At 42.5% G+C, this 19,554-nt stretch overlaps 1 protein-coding gene across 6 annotated transcripts in view; it reads left to right on the top strand.

The window, feature by feature from the left end:
* fmn2b (formin 2b) overlaps positions 1-18,670 on the top strand; it is a 46,555-nt gene extending 27,885 nt beyond the window's left edge. For 3 of the 6 annotated variants that reach the window (XM_061663908.1, XM_061663907.1, XM_061663909.1), the window contains 8 exons: positions 8,557-8,703; positions 9,838-9,897; positions 11,455-11,575; positions 11,701-11,793; positions 12,414-12,465; positions 13,686-13,835; positions 13,969-14,050; positions 15,742-18,670. In XM_061663908.1, the coding sequence (XP_061519892.1) occupies positions 8,557-8,703; positions 9,838-9,897; positions 11,455-11,575; positions 11,701-11,793; positions 12,414-12,465; positions 13,686-13,835; positions 13,969-14,050; positions 15,742-15,768 (732 nt within the window). In that variant the 3' untranslated portion in view covers positions 15,769-18,670. Of the gene's footprint in view, positions 1-922; positions 1,050-5,390; positions 5,733-8,556; positions 8,704-9,837; positions 9,898-11,454; positions 11,576-11,700; positions 11,794-11,948; positions 12,157-12,413; positions 12,466-13,685; positions 13,836-13,968; positions 14,051-15,741 lie in introns of those variants that run through there. The other 3 variants (XR_009767209.1, XM_061663910.1, XM_061663911.1) reach the window with 3 other exon arrangements.
* Positions 18,671-19,554: the final 884 nt, after the last annotated feature.

Here is a 19,554-nt window from a genome sequence, read left to right as displayed (position 1 = left end):
CATTCATCTATTGCTCGAGTTGGTCTTCCTACTTGGGCCACCTCGCCTTGTTTCTGCGTTTTCTTTTTCTTTTTTTTCCGCGGAAACTCAGCTTTGTCTTCTTGACTTGGCGAAGCCCGTTTTCCTGCTTCCTCGAGTTGGTCTTCCAACTTGGGCCACCTCACCTTGTTTCCGCGTTTTGTTTTCCTTTTTTTCCGCGAAAACTCAGCTTCGTCTTCTTGACTTGGCGAAGCTCGTTTTCCTGCTTCCTCCACTTGCGAACCATGGATTCGTTGATCTTGAATTCTCTCGCGGCTGCTCGATTCCCACGTTCCTCCGCGTAACTGACAGTTTGCAGCTTAAACTGTGCTTGTTAGCATGTCTCTGCAGGTTCCATTTTCGGGGGTCTTTAGCCAAACCAATTATTTTGCACAATGCACACCCCGGCGCTATATACTTACTGGGGTGTGGCTTTAGCGTCCTCCTTCACGCACCCTTCCCCTGTCCTCAGCCACATCCGCTTTTCCTCTGTGTAAGCAGCGTGTCGGCAGGAAATGCTAAAAGAAAAAAAGAGAAAAAAAAGTCAAGCGGAGCGTTCATCACACAACAATATTTATAGATATTGGAACTCGGTGCACACATAAGACGCGCCGCATTATAAGGCGCCACGGTCCATTTTGGAGAAAATTTAAGACTTTTAAGTGCGCCTTATGGTCGTGAAAATATGGTAACTATTTTCAGTCGTTATTGTTTATAAAACATCCAGATGCACACACGGCAATTTTCAGACTGTTTGGCATTCAAGTGTCATGGTCTGTCCCCTCCAGTTCCTTTTTTGGAAGTTGGGAGGTGAGTTGTACCTCGCCTTCCCCTCCCCCTCTCGCTAGCGCTCTCTCTCTCTAGCAATCAGTAACCCCTCGCCTCTGCACCTGTTCCCAATCAGCACTCATCACTGCCTTCACACCTGTGCCCAATCAGCACTCAACACTGCCTCCATTTAAGCTTGCCAGAGCCAGGAATTCACCACCAGAGTATTGACGTTCTTCCATGGTACACAGGCCAACTTTTGTGTAAGTTACTCGACTTCCCGCAATCGTACTTACCCTCGTTGAGTTCTTCTCCATCTCCAGTGCTTCTTCCGTGTCTCCTGCCTCGCTGTCCACTCCAGCCACGCCCCCAAGCTATTCCTTCATTCCCATGCTTCCGCTTCCTACACCCTCCCTATTCCTACGGACCACCATCGCCCCTCGGATAGCCTACCCGCTGAGCAATACTTAATAAACCATTCCCATCAACCTTCTCCACCTCCGTCTGCTTTTGGGTCCAGTCCTACATTATACAATTACCAGTTGTGACAGAATACTCTGGCCAACATGGACTCAGCAACCCTGGAGGCGTTGGGGAAAGCGCTCGCCCTCCAAGGCTCCCACATTGACAGACAAGACAAACCTCTCCGCGGAATTACGAACTCCTTATACACCCTCTCCCAGCAAGTATCTCTCATATCCTCGCAGATGCATTCCGACAACCCACCTGTGAGTATTCCTTCTGAGCCCGCAGCATCCGACCGACACCTTCTCCCATACAAAGAGCCTCACGTCCCTCCTCCCGAACCCTCATCGGGGGACATAGGTTCATTTAGTCAAATCGCGCCCTTGTTTTTTATCTACAACCGTTGAGTTATCCTTCAGATAAAATCCAAAGTGGCATTCATCACTAACCTACTATGCGGAAGAGCTTCGAAATGCACGACCACGCTCTCGCATAATTCCTCCCCGGTACTTGATTCTTTCAAGTCCTTTGCGGCTAAACTTAAGCCGCCCCGACCACCCCGTCAAGGGCAGGGAAGCTATTCGTTGCCTCCTTGCTCTTACTCAGGGTTTTAGTTCTGTGGCTTCATTTTCCATTTAATTTAGAATTGTAGCGGGTGAGTGTGGGTAACATGATGCTGCGTTAAAGGGCATTGTTATTAAACGACTGTCAGAACATCTCAAAACCGAGCTCACAGCCAGGGTCGAGCCCACATCACTTGAATAATTGGTTTCGTTATCTATTAGACTAGACAATCGCCTACCAGAAAGAAAACGTCTGGCACAGAGCCGCTAGCCATTCCAACGCATCCTGAACTCCCAGCTCCGTCCGCAGCATCCCCCACTGCATTAGAGGAACCCATGCAACTCGGCAATACCAAACCAACGCCTGTCCGAGCTCTCCCTCCCGTATGACCGTTCCCTCGTGTATCCTCCCTTCATTTGAACCCCACTCATTGACTGCGGCGCAAATTACAACTTTATTCATTAGGGCTTGGCGTGTCAGCTCCAACTTTCCCTGGTACCCCTCCCGTCTCCAAAAAAGGTTACAGCCCAAGATGGGCGACTCATCTCCCCTGTCACCCACCAAACGGCACCATTTACTCTACTCATCTCAGGTAACCACCGTGAAACCATCCAGCTTTTTGTCATCCCTGACACCCCCTTAGTCTTCGGAATGCACTGGCTCAAGAAGCAGAACCCCGCCATCAATTGGACCCACCTGTCAATCACTGGGTGGGGTCCTTTCTGCCACTCCCATTGTCTTCTTTCGGCCGTTCCACCCTCCTGTAAACCTCAGCCACCTGCCACACCTGTCGATCTCTCAGGAGGAATACCACGACCTCTCTGCAGTGTTCAGTAAAGATCTTGCCATCTCACCCCCATCCTAACCGCCCCTATGACTGCGCTATCAACCTCTTGCCGGGAGCCCCTCTCCCCTCCAGCCACCTCTTCAATCTCTCCCACCCTGAGAAGAAGGCTATGGAAAACTATATCCGTGACTCCCTTGCTTATGGACTCATCCAGCACTCGTCTTCCCCCCTGGTGGCTGGATGCTTTTTTTGGTCCGTCACTGCATCGACTTCCGGGGATCAAAGACATCACTGTGAAAAATAAAACCCCGCTGCCCTTTATTGACCCTTCATTTGAACGCCTCTGCGACGCCCAGATATTCACCAAATTGGAGCAACACAATGGATACCATCTCGTCCGCATTAGAGAAGGGGACAAATGGAAAACTGCTTTCAATACCCCTCTTGGACACTATGAATATCTCGTCATGCCCTTTGGGTTTACCAACACCCCAGCAGTTTTGCAGACCTTCATCAATGACGTTCTCGGTGACTTGCTCAACCGGCCACTGGGGCGGGAGCCGTCCTCTCCCAACGGGACCCCGAAACCCAGAAGTTGCATCCTTGTGGCTTCTTTTCCAGTCGCCTGTCCCCATCTGAACAGAATTACGATGTGGGGAATCATGAGCTGCTAGCCATCGTCTGAGCCTTGGAATAGTCCAGTCCTACATCATACGATTACCAGTCGTGACATCAAGAGCATTCATAGATTTGTTTACAAGCGGTTTTCAACACTGGTAATAAAATTACCAGTGTATTAATAATACACTTAGCATTAATAATAATAATTAATAGCATTAATATTGAATGATAGCACTTTCAAAATTCATCACGCTCTACAATCTGTAGAGCAACACAATTCAATGGAGCACCCTGCACTGTAAACCCAGATAAGAAGCGTCTACTCAAAAAAACTCAGGTAACCTGGTGCCTTAAAATTTATAAGTCATCACAGTCATTGCCCAACCATTGATTTAAATTTGCTTGTTAAGTACAGTGTAAATCTAGATATATAGAGTATATTTATTCTACTACTCATTTAACTCGGTTTATTATGTGTAGTGTTAACCCCAGATAAGTAGACTCTACCTATTTAACTCAGCTTGTTAAGTACATGTATAACCTGTATAAGTACACTGTTAGACATTTTTTTTTACAGCAACTTAGTTGCAACAGTGATGCCAGTAAATGACTGTAATTTGCTAGTAAGTGACTGTAAACTTTAACTACAGCCAATAATTGACTGGAAACAGTGTCAAATCAATGTTTTAATTCATTGTGGTGCTGATGACCGGGATGTCACTCAATTGCACACAATCCACAATCAGGGTTTCAAAATAAAAGTGAAACATAAATGTAACACAAGAGTTAAATAAGACACACATTGAACAAACTACGGGTAACACGAACAAAGATGATCAATGTTACGTTATTCCTTATCGTTCATGAACATTAAGGATTAATGTCTTTATTACGGCAACAGTTCAACATTTTATGGCGCAATGCATGCTGGGAACCACACGGCTCCACAATTCTGCTTCTCTGACTCTCTGTGTGATGTCAACCAAAATCCCATGTTGAAGTGGAAACTGTAGTTAAATACTGTATAATCACTTGAAAGTATTTCACGATAAGGTATGGTAAATAACTAGAATTTACAGGAATGTTTAACAGTTTGCTTTGTCTCATAGAGTTCAAAATCAGATCTCGATGTCACTGTCAAAACTGGCTTAAACTAGATTTTTGGCAGACCTGTGTACGGGCGGGGTCGTCGCCAATGTACCTGCATTGTTTGAGCTCAAACGCAATTACAATAAGATGAACAATGAAAAAGTACAATTTACTCAAATTCAAGTAATATTGATAAATTAGTTTTTAAAAAAATCAGTTGGTTTCAATAAAACTATTGATTGGACTTAAAAACACAATTCCAATATGAAAGAACATGAAAAAGTTCAATTTAATCAGAATTAACAAGTAATATCAACTTCTTCTTTTCCTTTCGGCTTGTCCCGTTAGGGGTCGCCACAGCGCGTCATCCTTTTCCATGTAAGCCTATCACCTACATCCTCCTCTCTAACACCAAATGCCCTCATGTCTTCCCTCACTACATCCATTAACCTTCTCTTTGGTCTTCCTCTAGCTCTTCTTGCCTGGTAGCTCCATCATCATCTTTCTACCAATATACTCACTATCTCTCCTCTGGACATGTCCAAACCATCAAAGTCTGCTCTCACTAACTTTGTCTCCAAAACATCGAACCTTGGCTGTCCCTCTGTTGAGCTAATTTCTAATTCTATCCATCCTGGTCACTCCGAGAGCCAACCTCAACATCTACATCTGCACCACCTCCAGTTCTGCTTCCTGTTGTCTCTTCGGTGCCACTGTCTCTAATCCGTACATCATGGCTGGCTTCACCACTGCCTTATAAACTTTGCCCTTCATCCTAGCAGAGACTCTTCTGTCACATAACACACCTGATACCTTCGTCCACCCGTTCAAACCTGCTTGGACTCGTTTCTTCACTTCCTTACCACACTCACCATTGCTCTGGACTGTTGACATCAATTATTTAAAGTCCTCCACCCTTGCTAGCGCTTCTCCCTGTAGCCCCACTCTTCCCCCTCAAACTCTCTCATTCATAGACATATATTCTGTTTTACTTCAGCTAATCTGCATTCCTCTCCTTTCCAGTGCATGCCGCCATCGTTCTAACTGTTCCTCTACCTTCTCCCTGCTTTCACTGCAGATCACAAAGCCATCTGCAAACATCATGGTCCATGGGTTTTCCAGTCTGACCTCATCTGTCAGCCTATCCATCACCACTGCAAACAGCAACGGGCTCAGGGCTGATCCTTGATGCAGTCCCACCTCCACCTTAAACTCCTCTGTCACACCGACAGCACACCTCACCACTGTTCTGCTGCCCTCGTACATGTCCTGTATTATTCTAACATACTTCTCTGTGACTCCAGACTTCCGCATGCAGTACCACAGTTCCTCTCTGGGTATTCTGTCATGGGCTTTCTCTCGATCCACAAAGACACAGTGCAGCTCCTCCTGACCTTCTCTGTACTTTCCCATCAACATCCTCAAGGCAAATATTGTATCTGTGGTACTCTTTCTAGGCATGAAACCATACTGTTGCTCGCATATGCTCACTTCTGTCCTGAGTCTAGCCTCCACTATTCTTTCCCATGACTTCATTGTGAAGCTCATCAACTTTATTCCTTTATAGTTACCACAGCTCTGCACATCACCCTTGTTCTTAAAATGGGCACCAGCACACATTTCCTCCATTCCTCAAGCATCTTCTCACGCGCTAGAATTCTGTTGAACAAGCTGGTCAAAAACCTCATAGCCACTTCTCCTCGATGCCTCCAGACCTCCACAGGAATGTCATCAGGACCAACTGCCTTTCCATTTTTCATCCTCTTTAATGCCTTTCTAACTTCCCCCTTACTATTAATTGTCACTTCCTGGTCCACCAGACTTGCCTCTTCTACTCTTCCTTCTCGCTCATTTTCCTCATTTATCAACTAATTTATCAATACTTTGAGAGTTCTTTCCATCTGTCCAGCGCACTACTGGCACCAGTCAACACATTTCTATCTCTATTCATAATCAACCTGGCATACATGTCAGGTTGGACCCTCATGCATATGCCTCTTGTTTGGCCTTTGCCACCTCTACCTTTGCCCTACGTCGGATCTCAATGTATTCCTTTCTCCTCTCCTCGGTCTTCTCAGTGTGCCGCTTCTTCTAAGCTAACCTCTTTCCTTGTATGATTTCCTGTACTGTGAGGTTCCACGACCAAGTCTCCTTATCTCCTTTCCTACCAGAAGATTCACCAAGTACTCTCCTACCTGTCTCTCTGATCACCTTGGCTATAGTGGTCCAGTCTTCTGGAAGCTCCTGTCCAGCGAAAGCTTGTCTCACCTCTTCCTGAAAAGCCGCACAACACTCTTCCTTTCTCAGCTTCCACCACAGGGTTCTCTGCTCTGCCTTTGTCTTCTTAATCATACTCACCACCACTAGAGTCATCTTACACACCACCATCCTATGCTGTCTAGCCACACTCTCCCCTACCACTACCTTACAGTCAGTAACCTCCTTCAGATTACATCATCTGCACAAGATGTAATCCACCTGCTTGCTTCTACCTCTGCTCTTGTAGGTCACCCTATGTTCCTGCCTCTTCTGGAAAAAAAAGTGTCCAATACAGCCATTTCCATTCTACCAGCATCTGTCCCTCCAAGTTCCTTTCCTGGATGCCGTACCTGCCCGTTGCTTCTTCATCACCCCTGTTTCCTTCACCAACATCTCCATTACAATCTGCACCAATCACGACTCTCTCTCTGTCTGGGATGCTCAGAACTACTTCGCCTAGCTCCTTCCAGAATTTCTCTTTCATAGCCACTAATCACATTATACATAACACCCTCAATTTGAAGTTTCAGCCTCATCACTTGATACTCTTTTCACCTCCAAGACTTTCTTAGCTAACTCTTCGTTTAAAATAACCCTTACTCCATTTCTCTTCTCATCGACACCATGGTAAAATAATTTAAACCCTGCCCCTAAACTTACTACCTTTCCACCTGCTCTCCTGGACACATATCAACTTTTCTCCTAATCATCATGTCAACCAACTCCCGAGATTTTCCTGTCATAGTCCCAACATTCAAAGTCCCCACCTTCCAATCTAGGATCTGTGCTTTCTTCTTCCTTTTCTGCCTAAGAACCCACTTTCTACCTCTCCTTTGTTTTCGACCCATATTAGCTGAATTTCCACCGGCGCCCTGCAGGTTAACAGTGCCAGGGGCGGATGTTGTTATCCGACCGATCCGGTATGGAAATTTTTGGAGGAACGCTCCTATCTGTTTGGCTGTTTAAATTTTAAGCTGGAATCCCTTCCTGACGCAACCCTCGGCCTACAGTTTGCACTGGCTTGTGCCCCCCATAGGGATGCATTTAACAAGTAATAGCAACAAATTAGATAAATTTAAATTATATATACTCATCTCTTTGAATTTAATACAAATCTGTGTTTACAGTGTGGTAGCATATAACTCTACTGTTGCTTCAACGTCATTTTTGGTCTGTAGCTGATAATGATTTTGCCCAACATGGTTGCCCACCTTATGTTGATTAATTATTCTGTTCAATTCTTGTTCCACAAACCATATTAATCAGAATACTTTGTTTTGGAGAGTGCTGGCATATACAATGTATTCTTACTTCAAGCATTTGGGAGTTTAGTTTCCCTTACATAACCATAAATACCGTTTAGTAGAAAATTGCTAAATTGTTGACATCAATGATAAAAGAGTCGAGTCAAGCAGTTACCATGAGTTGCTGATGAAAGTTTTAAACAATTATATATTGATTTCTGTATATTTTTACATAACTGGAAGTAACACTGTATGTCTGATTAGTCTTGGGTATTTTTGTGGTTGAGGGGAGAGAAGAAGAAGAAGAATAGAAGAATCACCTTGATTGTTGTGAACATGCATGGATGCACACAAAATTTGTTCTCTACATTTTGCCCATCACAGTGAACACACACACTTGTTAGTGGAACACACTGGAGCAGGGGGCAGCTGAAGTGCCCAGGGAGCACTTTGGGGTATCAGTGTCTTGGGACAGTGGAAAGATAGTGGGCCGTTATCTAGACAGGTATATATATATATTAAAAAAAAAAAAAAAAAGCTCCAAGAAAAATTAAGTCGTTTTCAAATTGTGAGGATCAATAGGACCCTAACTGATAATACAATTTTTTTTAAAAAACACCCTTTTTCAACTGTCAAGATATCAACAACAATTAATCCAACCTTCCCAACACATTAATTGAATCAAATATGAATGTCAAGAAAACCTTTGTGTTCTAACCAAAAATATGATTTCTTGTTTAGGCGTTACAAGACAGTAAAAAGGTGAAGCAGGTTCTAGGTCTGGTGCTGGCTTTTGGCAACTTTATGAATGGAGGAAATCGCACAAGAGGCCAAGCTGATGGTTTCAGCCTTGACATCCTTCCCAAACTCAAAGATGTCAAGAGCAGTGTGAGTAAACATCCATCCATTTTCTTTGCCGCTTCTCCTCACTAGGGTCGCGGGCGTGCTGGAGCCTATCCCAGCTGTCATCGGGCAGGAGGCGGGGTAGTTCAGGGTACACCCTGAACTGGTTGCCAGCCAATCGCGGGGCGCACAGAAACAAACAACCATTCACACTCACAGTCATGCCTACGGGCAATTTAGAGTCTCCAATTAATGCATGTTTTTGGGATGTGGGAGGAAACCGGAGTGCCCGGAGAAAACCCACGCAGGCACGGGGAGAACATGCAAACTCCACACAGGCGGGGCCGGGGATTGAACCCGCGTCCTCAGAACTGTAAGGCTGACGCTCTAACCAGTCGGCCACCGTGTGTACATGAAGTGAATTAATAATTAAAAACTATATACAGTATAAAAAAATGTTTAATGGGATTTTTGTCCCTCAACTTTCTGCACTTTTTGATAGCTAAACATGGAAAATTGACAGGACAATTTTAGTTCCTGAAAAATTATCATAAGAGATTTAACCATTACAAATTTATTGAAACAAAACAAGCACAGGGCAAAGGCTCTATGACTAAACACATTCATGCAATATTGCTTTGATGTATCAGTAGGTACAGTATTAGTGTAATCTAGTGCAGATATATAAATTGTACAATTTTAATCTGACAAAAAGAAACCAAAAATATTCAACATGGAATTTTTTCAGTTCAATTTAAAATGAAGCACATCTGTCTCACAGTTCTGGGATTCAAATCCCGGCCCCGCCTGTGTGGAGTTTCTCCGGGCACTCCGGTTTCCTACCCAATCCCAAAAACATGCGTGGTAGGTTGATTGAGGACTCTAAATTGCCCGTATGTGTGAATGTGAGTGCGAATGGTTGTTTGTTTCTACGTGCGCTGCGATTGGCTGGCGACCAGTTCAGGCTGTACCCCGCCTCCCGCCTTAAGATAGCTGGGATAGGCTCCAGCACGCCCGAGTGAGGTTACTGAAATACCCATTCAGCTGAACAAAATAAAAATCAAACCGTCAGAGATTCATATATGATGAGTGAAATTGTCATTTAAAAAAGTTACAGATGTCAAAAATCATAGCGTACCTGTAACTGCCCTCTGTTTTGTTTTCCCTCTCTACATACAGGACAGCATGAAAAGTCTTTTGTCTTACATCGTTGCATACTACCTAAGGAATTTTGACGAGGTGAGCGTTTACAATACATATGACATTTTATTTCAAGATCAAGTTTTATATCAGGTATTGTTGACAGTGGATCGTTTCGGAGGTTGCTACCTTCAGTCTCCCCTTTATTAGATGTGAAATACATGCTCTATAGTGTTCCAGTCTGGAGATTCTAAAACCTTCCACTTCTTTCCTCTGATGAATTCCTATGTTGTTATGGTGATGTGTTTTGGGCCCTTATTTTGCTCTACAATGAAGGCTCTCCCAATGAGTTTGGTTGCATTTCCTCCAAATTGGCAGACTGCATGTTTTTGTAAATGTCTGACTTAATTTTACTGTTGCCATCATGTGTGACATCAAATGATGATTCATCAATTAATTAATCTAAGTCATGATGTTAGCTCCATTGAATTTCTCAAATTAATTTGCATGGGGTCATGACCAGATACTATCTTTCTACAAACTTTAGCCTTTACATCATTTTGGAAAAGAGGAATATACTCCATATAGGTTATCTCCTGGTTTTCAAGTCAGTGACACCTCTAATTAATATGCAGTCAATGCGGAAAGTGTTGTCCACATTTTTGTTAGTTTACAGTGGTGATTTACATACGCTTACAAAAGGAATCGAAGAGCATTGTTTTTACCATTGTCTTTAATTTAGAAGATAACGTTGAAAGCTTAATATACCCGTTGTCTCCTATTATATTAATATTCGACCAGATACAACTTTATTGTCATTACAGTGAAATGCTGATTAGCTGATGCAAGGAAGCAGTAAATATCAGTTTAATATGGCATGTGGGAATGCTATGGAGTGTTATTATTAATAACAATTAATGTAAAGTTTAAAACAAATAACATGCTTTGTTTTGACAATTTGAACTGTAAAACAATAACAAAATTCTGATATTTATAGGGATAAAAAGCAAATTAGCATTTTGAGTAATTCCCTGTCAGTGCACCAATTCCTAGCCACTGCCAGCCTGGACAAAAATGGGTGGATTGCGTCAGGAAGGGTATCCAACGTAAAACCTATTCCAAACAAATCATACTAGTGGCCCTGCTGTGGCCACTCGTATGACAGGGAAAAGCCCAAAGTCACTTCTTCTTTAATAAAAGCAGAAAAAACGTTAGCAAGCTAGCAGATGTAAAAACAATTAATAATAACCTCCAAAATGGCGAACAAGCAATTATAGCTAATTATATAGCCAATAGATATTTGATTTGTATCCACATTTGGAAAATGATATCCAGTTCCACGCTTAATCGCATATTAGCATATAAGAGATGTGTCACTTGATGTGTGCTGAAATGTTGACCTCTGGTCTAAAAAAAAAAAAAAATGAATTACCTCAATTTTATAGAGGAGTTTAAACACAGTACTTAGTTTTAGTAGATTTTTATTTCTTCCTGTATAAAAGCGATGTTTTCCCTCTTTACCAATTGAAACTTCTGGTGCATGATAATTCTATGTTTCACTTAATTGAGTTTTTGTTATTTTCCTGGCAGACCAAATAGTGTTTTTGTTCTCTGTGCATGCATTCATTGCATTCATTCACTTCCACGTCTCTGCAGGATGCTGGAAAAGAGACTTGTGTTTATCCTCTCCCTGAGCCTCATGAGTTGTTCCAGACTTCACAGATGAAGTTGGAAGACTTTCAGAAAGACCTGACTCGACTCAGGAAAGACCTTAGATGTAACTGCTATTTACACTTGGGCCTCATAATATGTGGGGAGGGCGGAGGGGAATAAATGATAGTACTGTAAACTGTTTATCCAGCTTCATAATGCAAATATTTGGTCTTTTTTTTTTTTTTTTAGCATGTACCTCAGAGGTGGAACGAGTGTGCCAAGCTTCAGTTGAAGATAACCTACAGCCTTTCAAGAACAAGATGGATGATTTTATTTCAGAAGGTATTGAAAAAATAATATTTAAAACAGACTGTCTAATCCTCTCAACATACAGTCAAACAAAAAGTTAGTTAAGAATGTCCTGGAGGTGAAAAGTGTGTCAGATCAAGTGATGAGGCAGAAACTTGAAATCAACGGTGTTATGTTTGTTACGAGAGTTATGAGAGTGCGGCTAGACAGCATGGGATGGTGGTGTGTAAGATCACTCTGGTGGTGGTGAGGAAGATTAAGAAGACAACGAAAGAGCAGAGAACCACGTGGTGGAAGCTGAGAAAGGATGAGTACTGTGCGGCTTTTCAAGAAGAGGTGAGACAGGCTCTCGGCGGGTGGGAGGAGCTTCAAGAAGACTGGACCACCACAGACAAGGTGATTGAGAGACAGGCAGGAGAGTACTTGATATGTCTTCTGGTAGTGGGGGTCAAATAGGTGGCAGTCCCCGGATAATAATAATAATAATAATAATAATAATAACCACACATGGACATCCACACATGACTACGTATGACAACAAGAAACCAAGTGACGACACATGAAGAGACATGAAAACAGAATGTATAGAATCATGTGTTTTACCATATTTTCTGGATATGTCACAGTAATTCTTATGCATTATTCTTCCACAGCGAAACATGAGCTTGAAGCATTGGAAAGTCATCTCAGCAACACACACAAACTGTAAGTTCAAGCATTGATGTGTCCATAGATATATTATGGTATGGTTGGTATTTGTAATACCTTGTTAGTGTGCTTGTTGTTGTAAGGACTAGTGGTAAGTCGAGGGGGGTCGCTTTCATGAGCCGCGAGGAATTAGTATGCTTCCTCTTTCCAAATCCGTTGCCATAGACGAACGGGTTGACAAAAAAACTGTTACTGTACCAAAAATAACATGTTCCAGACTCCAGAGACTTGTGTGTCGTATTCGTCTTCACCGCCGCCATGTGCGCTGTCTGCGCAGCGCTCTATGCAACAATTGATAGAACTCCTGCCACCACGTCAATGCAGTGCCTGGAAATGTCGCCCCATTATACATGGCCGCCACATGTCAATGCATTGCCTTTGATGGGAACTTCGAAACATTCAACATGGCCATCACGTAAGGCACAGGCTGTGTTCCTTGGCTGGATCTAGTCATATCTTATATCCGTTCCGGTTATCCTCACTATGGTCGCTATCCTCGCTATCTCCGGGAGAGAGGCGGGGTACACCCGGAACTGGTCGCCAGCCAATCGCAGGGCACATATAAACAAACAACCATTCGCACTCACATTCATACCTACGAGCAATTTAGAGTCTTCCGTTAACCGACCCTGCATGTTTTGGGGATGTGGGAGGAAACCGGAGTACCCGGAGAAAACCCACGCAGGCACAGGGAGAACATGCAAACTCCACACAGGCGGGGCCGGGATTTGAACCCTGGTCCTTAGAACTGTGAGGCAGATGTGCACCGTGCCGTATATATATATATACATATATATATATTTATATATAGACACACAATACTTATTATTTTCTTTTCGGTTTATCCCTTTTAGGGGTCGCCACAGCCTGTCCTCCTTTTCCATGGGTCAGTTTGCCCCAAAACATAACCAGTGGTGTTGTTCATCGACATGAATGAATACCCTAATTTAATACAATATACCAAAGACTATTGCTAACTACAGTATTGAGTCGGTTTTTAATAGTTAATAGAAACAATCATACTGTATAATGAAAAAAGAACATTTTAAAAAAGGCTCGCAGAATAATTTCTTTTCCCAATCATTTTTTCAATTTGACCCACAACATAACTGGAGGGTTCATGATAATCAAACCTGGGAAACCAAAAGCAAAATGTGCTAGCTCAAAGCTAAAAAGTGGATCGTTTCTAGTATGAATTTTTGTTTTTGTTTTGACAGGTTCCTAGAGCTCACATTATTCTACTCAGTGAAGGCAAAGGCAGGCGAGAAGGAGGTTTCACCAAACACTATTTTTTCTATTTGGTATGAGTTTTCCTCTGACTTCAAGGACCTGTGGAAGAAGGAAAACAAATCCATTCTTAAGGAGAGGTAAATATGTGGTATCATCCTCTGCCATAGCGGTTTCCTCAAAAATCCAAAATTGTTCTTATAGTGTACAAATGTAATTTATGTCATAGATATTTTGGATCAATCACAACATATATACATTTACATTTTACAGGTTAAAAGTAGCAGAGGAGTGTTTCCGACAGGCCAAAGAGCGGGCCTCCTACAGTGTGAAACCTAAACATGCTACAGGAATTGTAAGTTGACCCCATTTGACCCTATATTTCATTTATTTAAACACCTGTTTATTTATCGGAGTACGGTGGCCTGGAAGTGCAGCACAATAAAACAAATTGTGAAACACTTTTACATTTCAGAATACAAATTTACCAACTGTAATTTGTTTCATCTTTTGTAAAAGTGGTTCCGCTTTTGTTATTGTGTTTTCTGAAATATACAAGTGTTTCGGCTTTTGTTTATTTGTTTTCTGAAATTTAAATGTTTAATTTATTGTAAATTAGTTTTCTGAAATGTAAAAGTGTTTCTGCTTTTGTAAATGTGTTTTCTGAAAGGTAAAAGTGTTTGGGTTTTTATTCGTTTGTATTCTGAAATGTAAAAGTGTTTTGGCTTTTGTCAATTTGTTTTCTGCAATGTAAAAGTGTTTCACAATTTGTTATATTGTTTTGCACTTCCAGGCCACCGTAATCTGAGACAAGTTTTTTTTTTTTTTATATATAATTTACAATCTCCCAAGGTTCCCGATATAAAATCACTGGCATTCTTCAGTTAACTTATACAAATTATAAAGAACATAACTTAAACATCTACTTATCACACTCGGGTTAAAATTGCTTGGTTTTGAGGGGGTGGGGGCTTCTCTCTCACGCAAACAAATTTAGTTACCATGAAGACCAGGGCAGAGCTAGGGCCTTGCGACAAAACGAAGGCAACTCAGTGTTGCTAACGTAGCAAAAATATATTTATATACTACCTTTTAACATATTTAGTGACTTTTACAACACTCTTCCAACTATTTTACAAGAAGGTGACAACCCAAAAACTTTTTGGTTGCCACTTTTTGTGATCTGATTGGAGACTTTAGGGCTCTATTTCTGTAGACTGTGCAACATGCACTGGAGCGCAAATGGTGTCATGTTTGCCAATTTGGCATACCCGTCCGTCTGCAACAAGCTGGGCAGTGTCGGCGCGGCATGGGTGTGCCCTTGGAGATGCGCTGAGCGGAGTTAGAGTTTGGTGTCAGAAAGTCTGTCTAAACTGGCGCAAAATTTAGTCTGTGACACGGATTGATTTCTGAATCGATGCGGTTTGTCGATTGAACGCAAACGTCAATAAACAAAAAGGCTTGCAAAATAGGTGGATTTAAAATCGCGCACCTTGTTATGCAGTTTTGTCAATTAATATATAAGTACTTGCCCACTTCGTGGTTGGTACCCACCCACTCAACTCAGATGAAGGGCAACACGGCATTTCCTGAAAAAAATTATTGTGTTCATGTAACACAATAATTTTGTGCTGTAATGGTTGTATTAAGGTCGTGAAAAAAAGTGCTTCTTCAAGTTAACCGACAATGAGCTGTAACGAACGGCGCGCGTAGCATTACACTTTAGGGAAGATACATTTTTTTCAGGATGTTGGGCGAAGCTCGATGGTCAACTACACACTTTAGTGGTAGAAATGGGCCAAGGCTTTATTTCTAAGTCACTTGCATTTGCGACATAACCACAATAAAATGACAGCGCTCGGTACTGACATGTATTTAAAAACAAACCCCCAAAACGACTTTACAGTCCCTTTTAAAAAGTACATTTTCTATAAAATACCCTTTCTGGATTATGAGATCATTTGCAACATATTTTAGACTTCATTTGCGATTTGCATCTCCATCTCTGTATCACTAAAATGTACTTCTGCAATGTTTCTTCCACAGAAAGCCAAGCTTGACATGAAAATTTGACCCACTGGACTTTCTTTTTGATGATCGATGATTGATTTGACGACGTCGGGGTTCTCAGTCTGGTGCCAAATTCAGTTTCCAGGACAATTTCACTGATTAACTTGCTGATGACAGACAATGATCGCTCAATACACGCTCTATTCTTCTGTGCTGGATTTTATATATATATATATATATATCCCCATCCATCCATTTTCTGTACCGCTTTTCCTCACTTGGGTCACGGGCGTGCTGGAGCCTCTCCCAGCGATCTTCGGGCGAGAGGCGGGGTACACCCTGAACTGGCCGCCAGCCAATCACAGGGCACATATAAACAAACAACCGTTCACACTCATATTCACACCTACGGGCAATTTCGAGTCTTCAATCAACCTACCACGCATGTTTTTGGGATGTTGGAGGAAAGCGGAGTACCCGGGGAAAACCCACGCGGGCACGGGGAGAACATGCCATCCACCGTGCCGCCTATATATATCTGGAAACTGGGAAAAAGACAAGAATTTTGAAAGACTAAAAGGGTGACTTTATCAAGTGTTCCTGGGATTCACAACCCGAGTGACAATATGTTGTGCAGTCGATTGCAGTAACTGCCAATTTGGCCGATTTTTGGGTTGAAACGATACTGTAAAGTGCTTGATAAGCAACGCATTTTAATTGATATTTTGACCTAAATTATTTTTATTTTCTGACAAGGTTCCACTTTAGAGTTTATAAGTCTACGGCCTTTCTCGCCTGACTATGTGCCTGTCTGTACAATGTGTTCCAAATTATTAGCCATACAGTATGTCAAGTTTTTTTTAATAGCCAATGCTATTTATAGTGAATAACATTTTTTGATCAAGAATTGCACTGTGTTCCAAATTACGCATATAAAACATTTAACCTGACATAAGTTAAATATTTGAGTTTTTGTTTTCCTGGGGAAATTCATGCATATCACTATTGGGCAGAAATCGCCAATGTCCAAATTTAGTCGGTTTCATATTTTTCAACACAAAGCTACACTATTGGTAAGTCCCCACATACAGTAGGTCTGTTATTTTTACAAATGATTAATCAATCAAAGTGTTGAAAATGGCTTGTTCTCTTTGACGGTGCAATGTTAATGGCTCTACAAACATGCAATTTATTTTGTTTCCTGAAAAGGGCTGGTTTTAGAGATGCACAGATTCTGTCTGAAGACAGCGATATGCTCTTTCTCCTGTTGCTTAAGGAAGTTGTTCACATTATTAAGGAAGTCATCACATTTTATTTTGTATTTATTTGCATCCGATTTCAGATATTAAGGAATTTATGGTCAGACAAATGCTTCAATTAAGAGTCACTTAATTAAAAAGCCACTTATGAGCCGAAAGCAGATACTTTGGATAGGGTGTCACCTCGTCATCTAAGAGGGGGCAAAATTAATGCTTTGGGCTGGATTAATGGCGTAGGCCTATTTTCGGTGTCCAGTATAAAAGAGAGCCGCAAAACATTTGGTTTCTAGTTGACCATTTTATGCGATGGTTGAAAAGGAATTAAAAAAAAAAAAAATGTTGTAAATTGCATTGACTGTCAATGAAAATGAACAAAAACGGCATGTTCCTAATAATTCGGAGCATAGTGTCATTTTTAATGTCTAATCCAGATGCTTGAGGTAGTCTGTCACGATTGGTTGTCGAAGGAGGGGAAGGCAAGGCAAAAACGTGGAGGACCCAATGCAGGGAAGCAGAGAGGCAAGGTAGAAGTCCCAAAATGGATATTTAATTCCAAATCAAAAGGTAAAACAAGGGTCGGTTACAGTATAAGAACTGACTTTTCTTCTCTACATCACCGTTTATAGCTTGAAGTCAACTGATCGCTAATCACGTATTTTTGGCATTTCGTTTTCAAATTGGTCAATTTACACAGGATTTTCGACTGGCACACCTGCTGCCATTGCTGCCAAAGGATAATCCGCCGCACTAATTTGCTCTGTGAAGTACAGAAATGTCTGGCCAAAAGGCGATTGAATATTCATTTGTCTGTCCAGGGCCGAGAGTACAGAAAATGCACGAGTTGTGGATGAGCATAGCGGTTAGCCTTGTGTTGCTAGCTTCAACTAATCCGATCGCCGCTATGTTGTGTCAAATAATGTGGGTACAACGACTGTGTGCCAACCGTACTTTATTCCAACTCTGACACTTGTAGCCATACGGCATAATACCGTATGCTACACCTACCCTCCCTGCCCCAAACAACAACAACCGGTTTACACTATTAGCCTTGTGGGTTATTCTGTCACTGTTTTGGTTTGGGCTGTGTTTTGTTTCATGTTTTCCTGTGTCCCATGTTTTCATGCCTTTCATGCCTGTTCTCGTCTACCTTGTGACGACCAATCAGCTCCCTCCAGCCACTCGTGTCTTGTCCAGGTGTTCCTCGTCTCGTCAATTTGTGTGTATTTAGTTCCCTGGTTTCTTTCAGTCCTTGTCGGTTCATTTGTCATTTTCATTGTCTGTGCCATGTCATAATCGCCTGTAGTTTCAGGAGTCATGTCTTGTTTCGAGTTTTAGGTGTATTCAAGTGTTTCTTTGTTACTTTGATTATCACTTTTGGTACTTTGTTTTGTTTGTGTTTTCGATGATCTTTGTTTGTCTTTTATTTGGAATTAAATATAATTTTTGAGACTACTGCCTTGCCTCCCTGCTCTTGAGTCCTCAACATTTTGGCTTGCCTTCTTTGCTTCCAAAAACCAAAACTGTGACAGAATGAACTGACCAGAACAGGACAGGGGAAGCACACGGTGTCACCGTGCACACCACCAGTCTGCCTCCCAGCGCCCTCACCCTGGCGACCATAGCTACCCTCCTCCAGTAAGTTCTTTTCGTTCTTTCTTCTCTGTCCTTTTCACCTATATCCCCCACTTGTCCAAGCTATTCACCATGCCCTACCATTTTTACCTCCCCGTTTTTTTTTAGATTCAGATTTGAAGATGGCCCGGATTTAGTTAACCTCCTCTCCGATTCTGACACCATCCATTCATCCATTTTCCGAGCCGTTTCTCCTCACTAGGGTCGCGGGCGTGCTGGAGCCTATCCCAGCTATCATCTGGCAGGAGGCGGGGTACACCCTGAACTCGTTGCCAGCCAATCGCAGGGCACATACAAACAAACAACCATTCGCACTCACATTCACACCTACGGGCATTTTAGAGTCTCCAATTCATGCATGTCTTTGGGATGTGGGAGGAAACCGGAGTACCCGGAGAAAACCCACGCAGGCACGGGGAGAACATGCAAACTCCACACAAGCGGGGCCGGGGATTGAACCCCGGTCCTCAGAACTGTGAGGCAGACGTTCTAACCAGTCTCCACCGTGCCGCTTTGATTCTGACACCGATTTAGATTTTTCTTGTTCGTTCCCAAGTTTTTCTCGTCCTGGTCAGTTTTTGTCACATTTACCCTTTTCCAACCTCGACGACTCCAGGCCCAAGTACTCTCCCTCTGACCTGACCTTTACTTGGGCACCCGTTTGGCCATCTATCCGGGACCGCAACGTGGTGGCCAACGGCGGCACCCAAGTAAAGGTCAAATTTTGTCCTCCAGTTTTTATGCCCCTGTTTCCAAGTCACTTTTCACCAGTTCCCACACCTTGTTCCACGCCCCCAACTAAGTCATGCCCATCCAAACCTGCCCTCAAGTCACCTCATTCCGTGCTACCAGTTTTTCCTAGTTCACCTTCCCGAGTTCCTGTGCACTCTGGCCTTCTCGTTTCCTGTGAGCCAAACCTCAATGGTGGCAGGCTGAGGAAGCGACTGCAGACCTGAGG

This window comes from Phycodurus eques, chromosome 19 (genome assembly GCF_024500275.1).
Source record: "Phycodurus eques isolate BA_2022a chromosome 19, UOR_Pequ_1.1, whole genome shotgun sequence".
NCBI lineage: Eukaryota > Metazoa > Chordata > Actinopteri > Syngnathiformes > Syngnathidae > Phycodurus > Phycodurus eques.
Note: the sequence above shows the minus strand (reverse complement) of the source record. Positions and strands in the feature narration are given on the sequence as shown.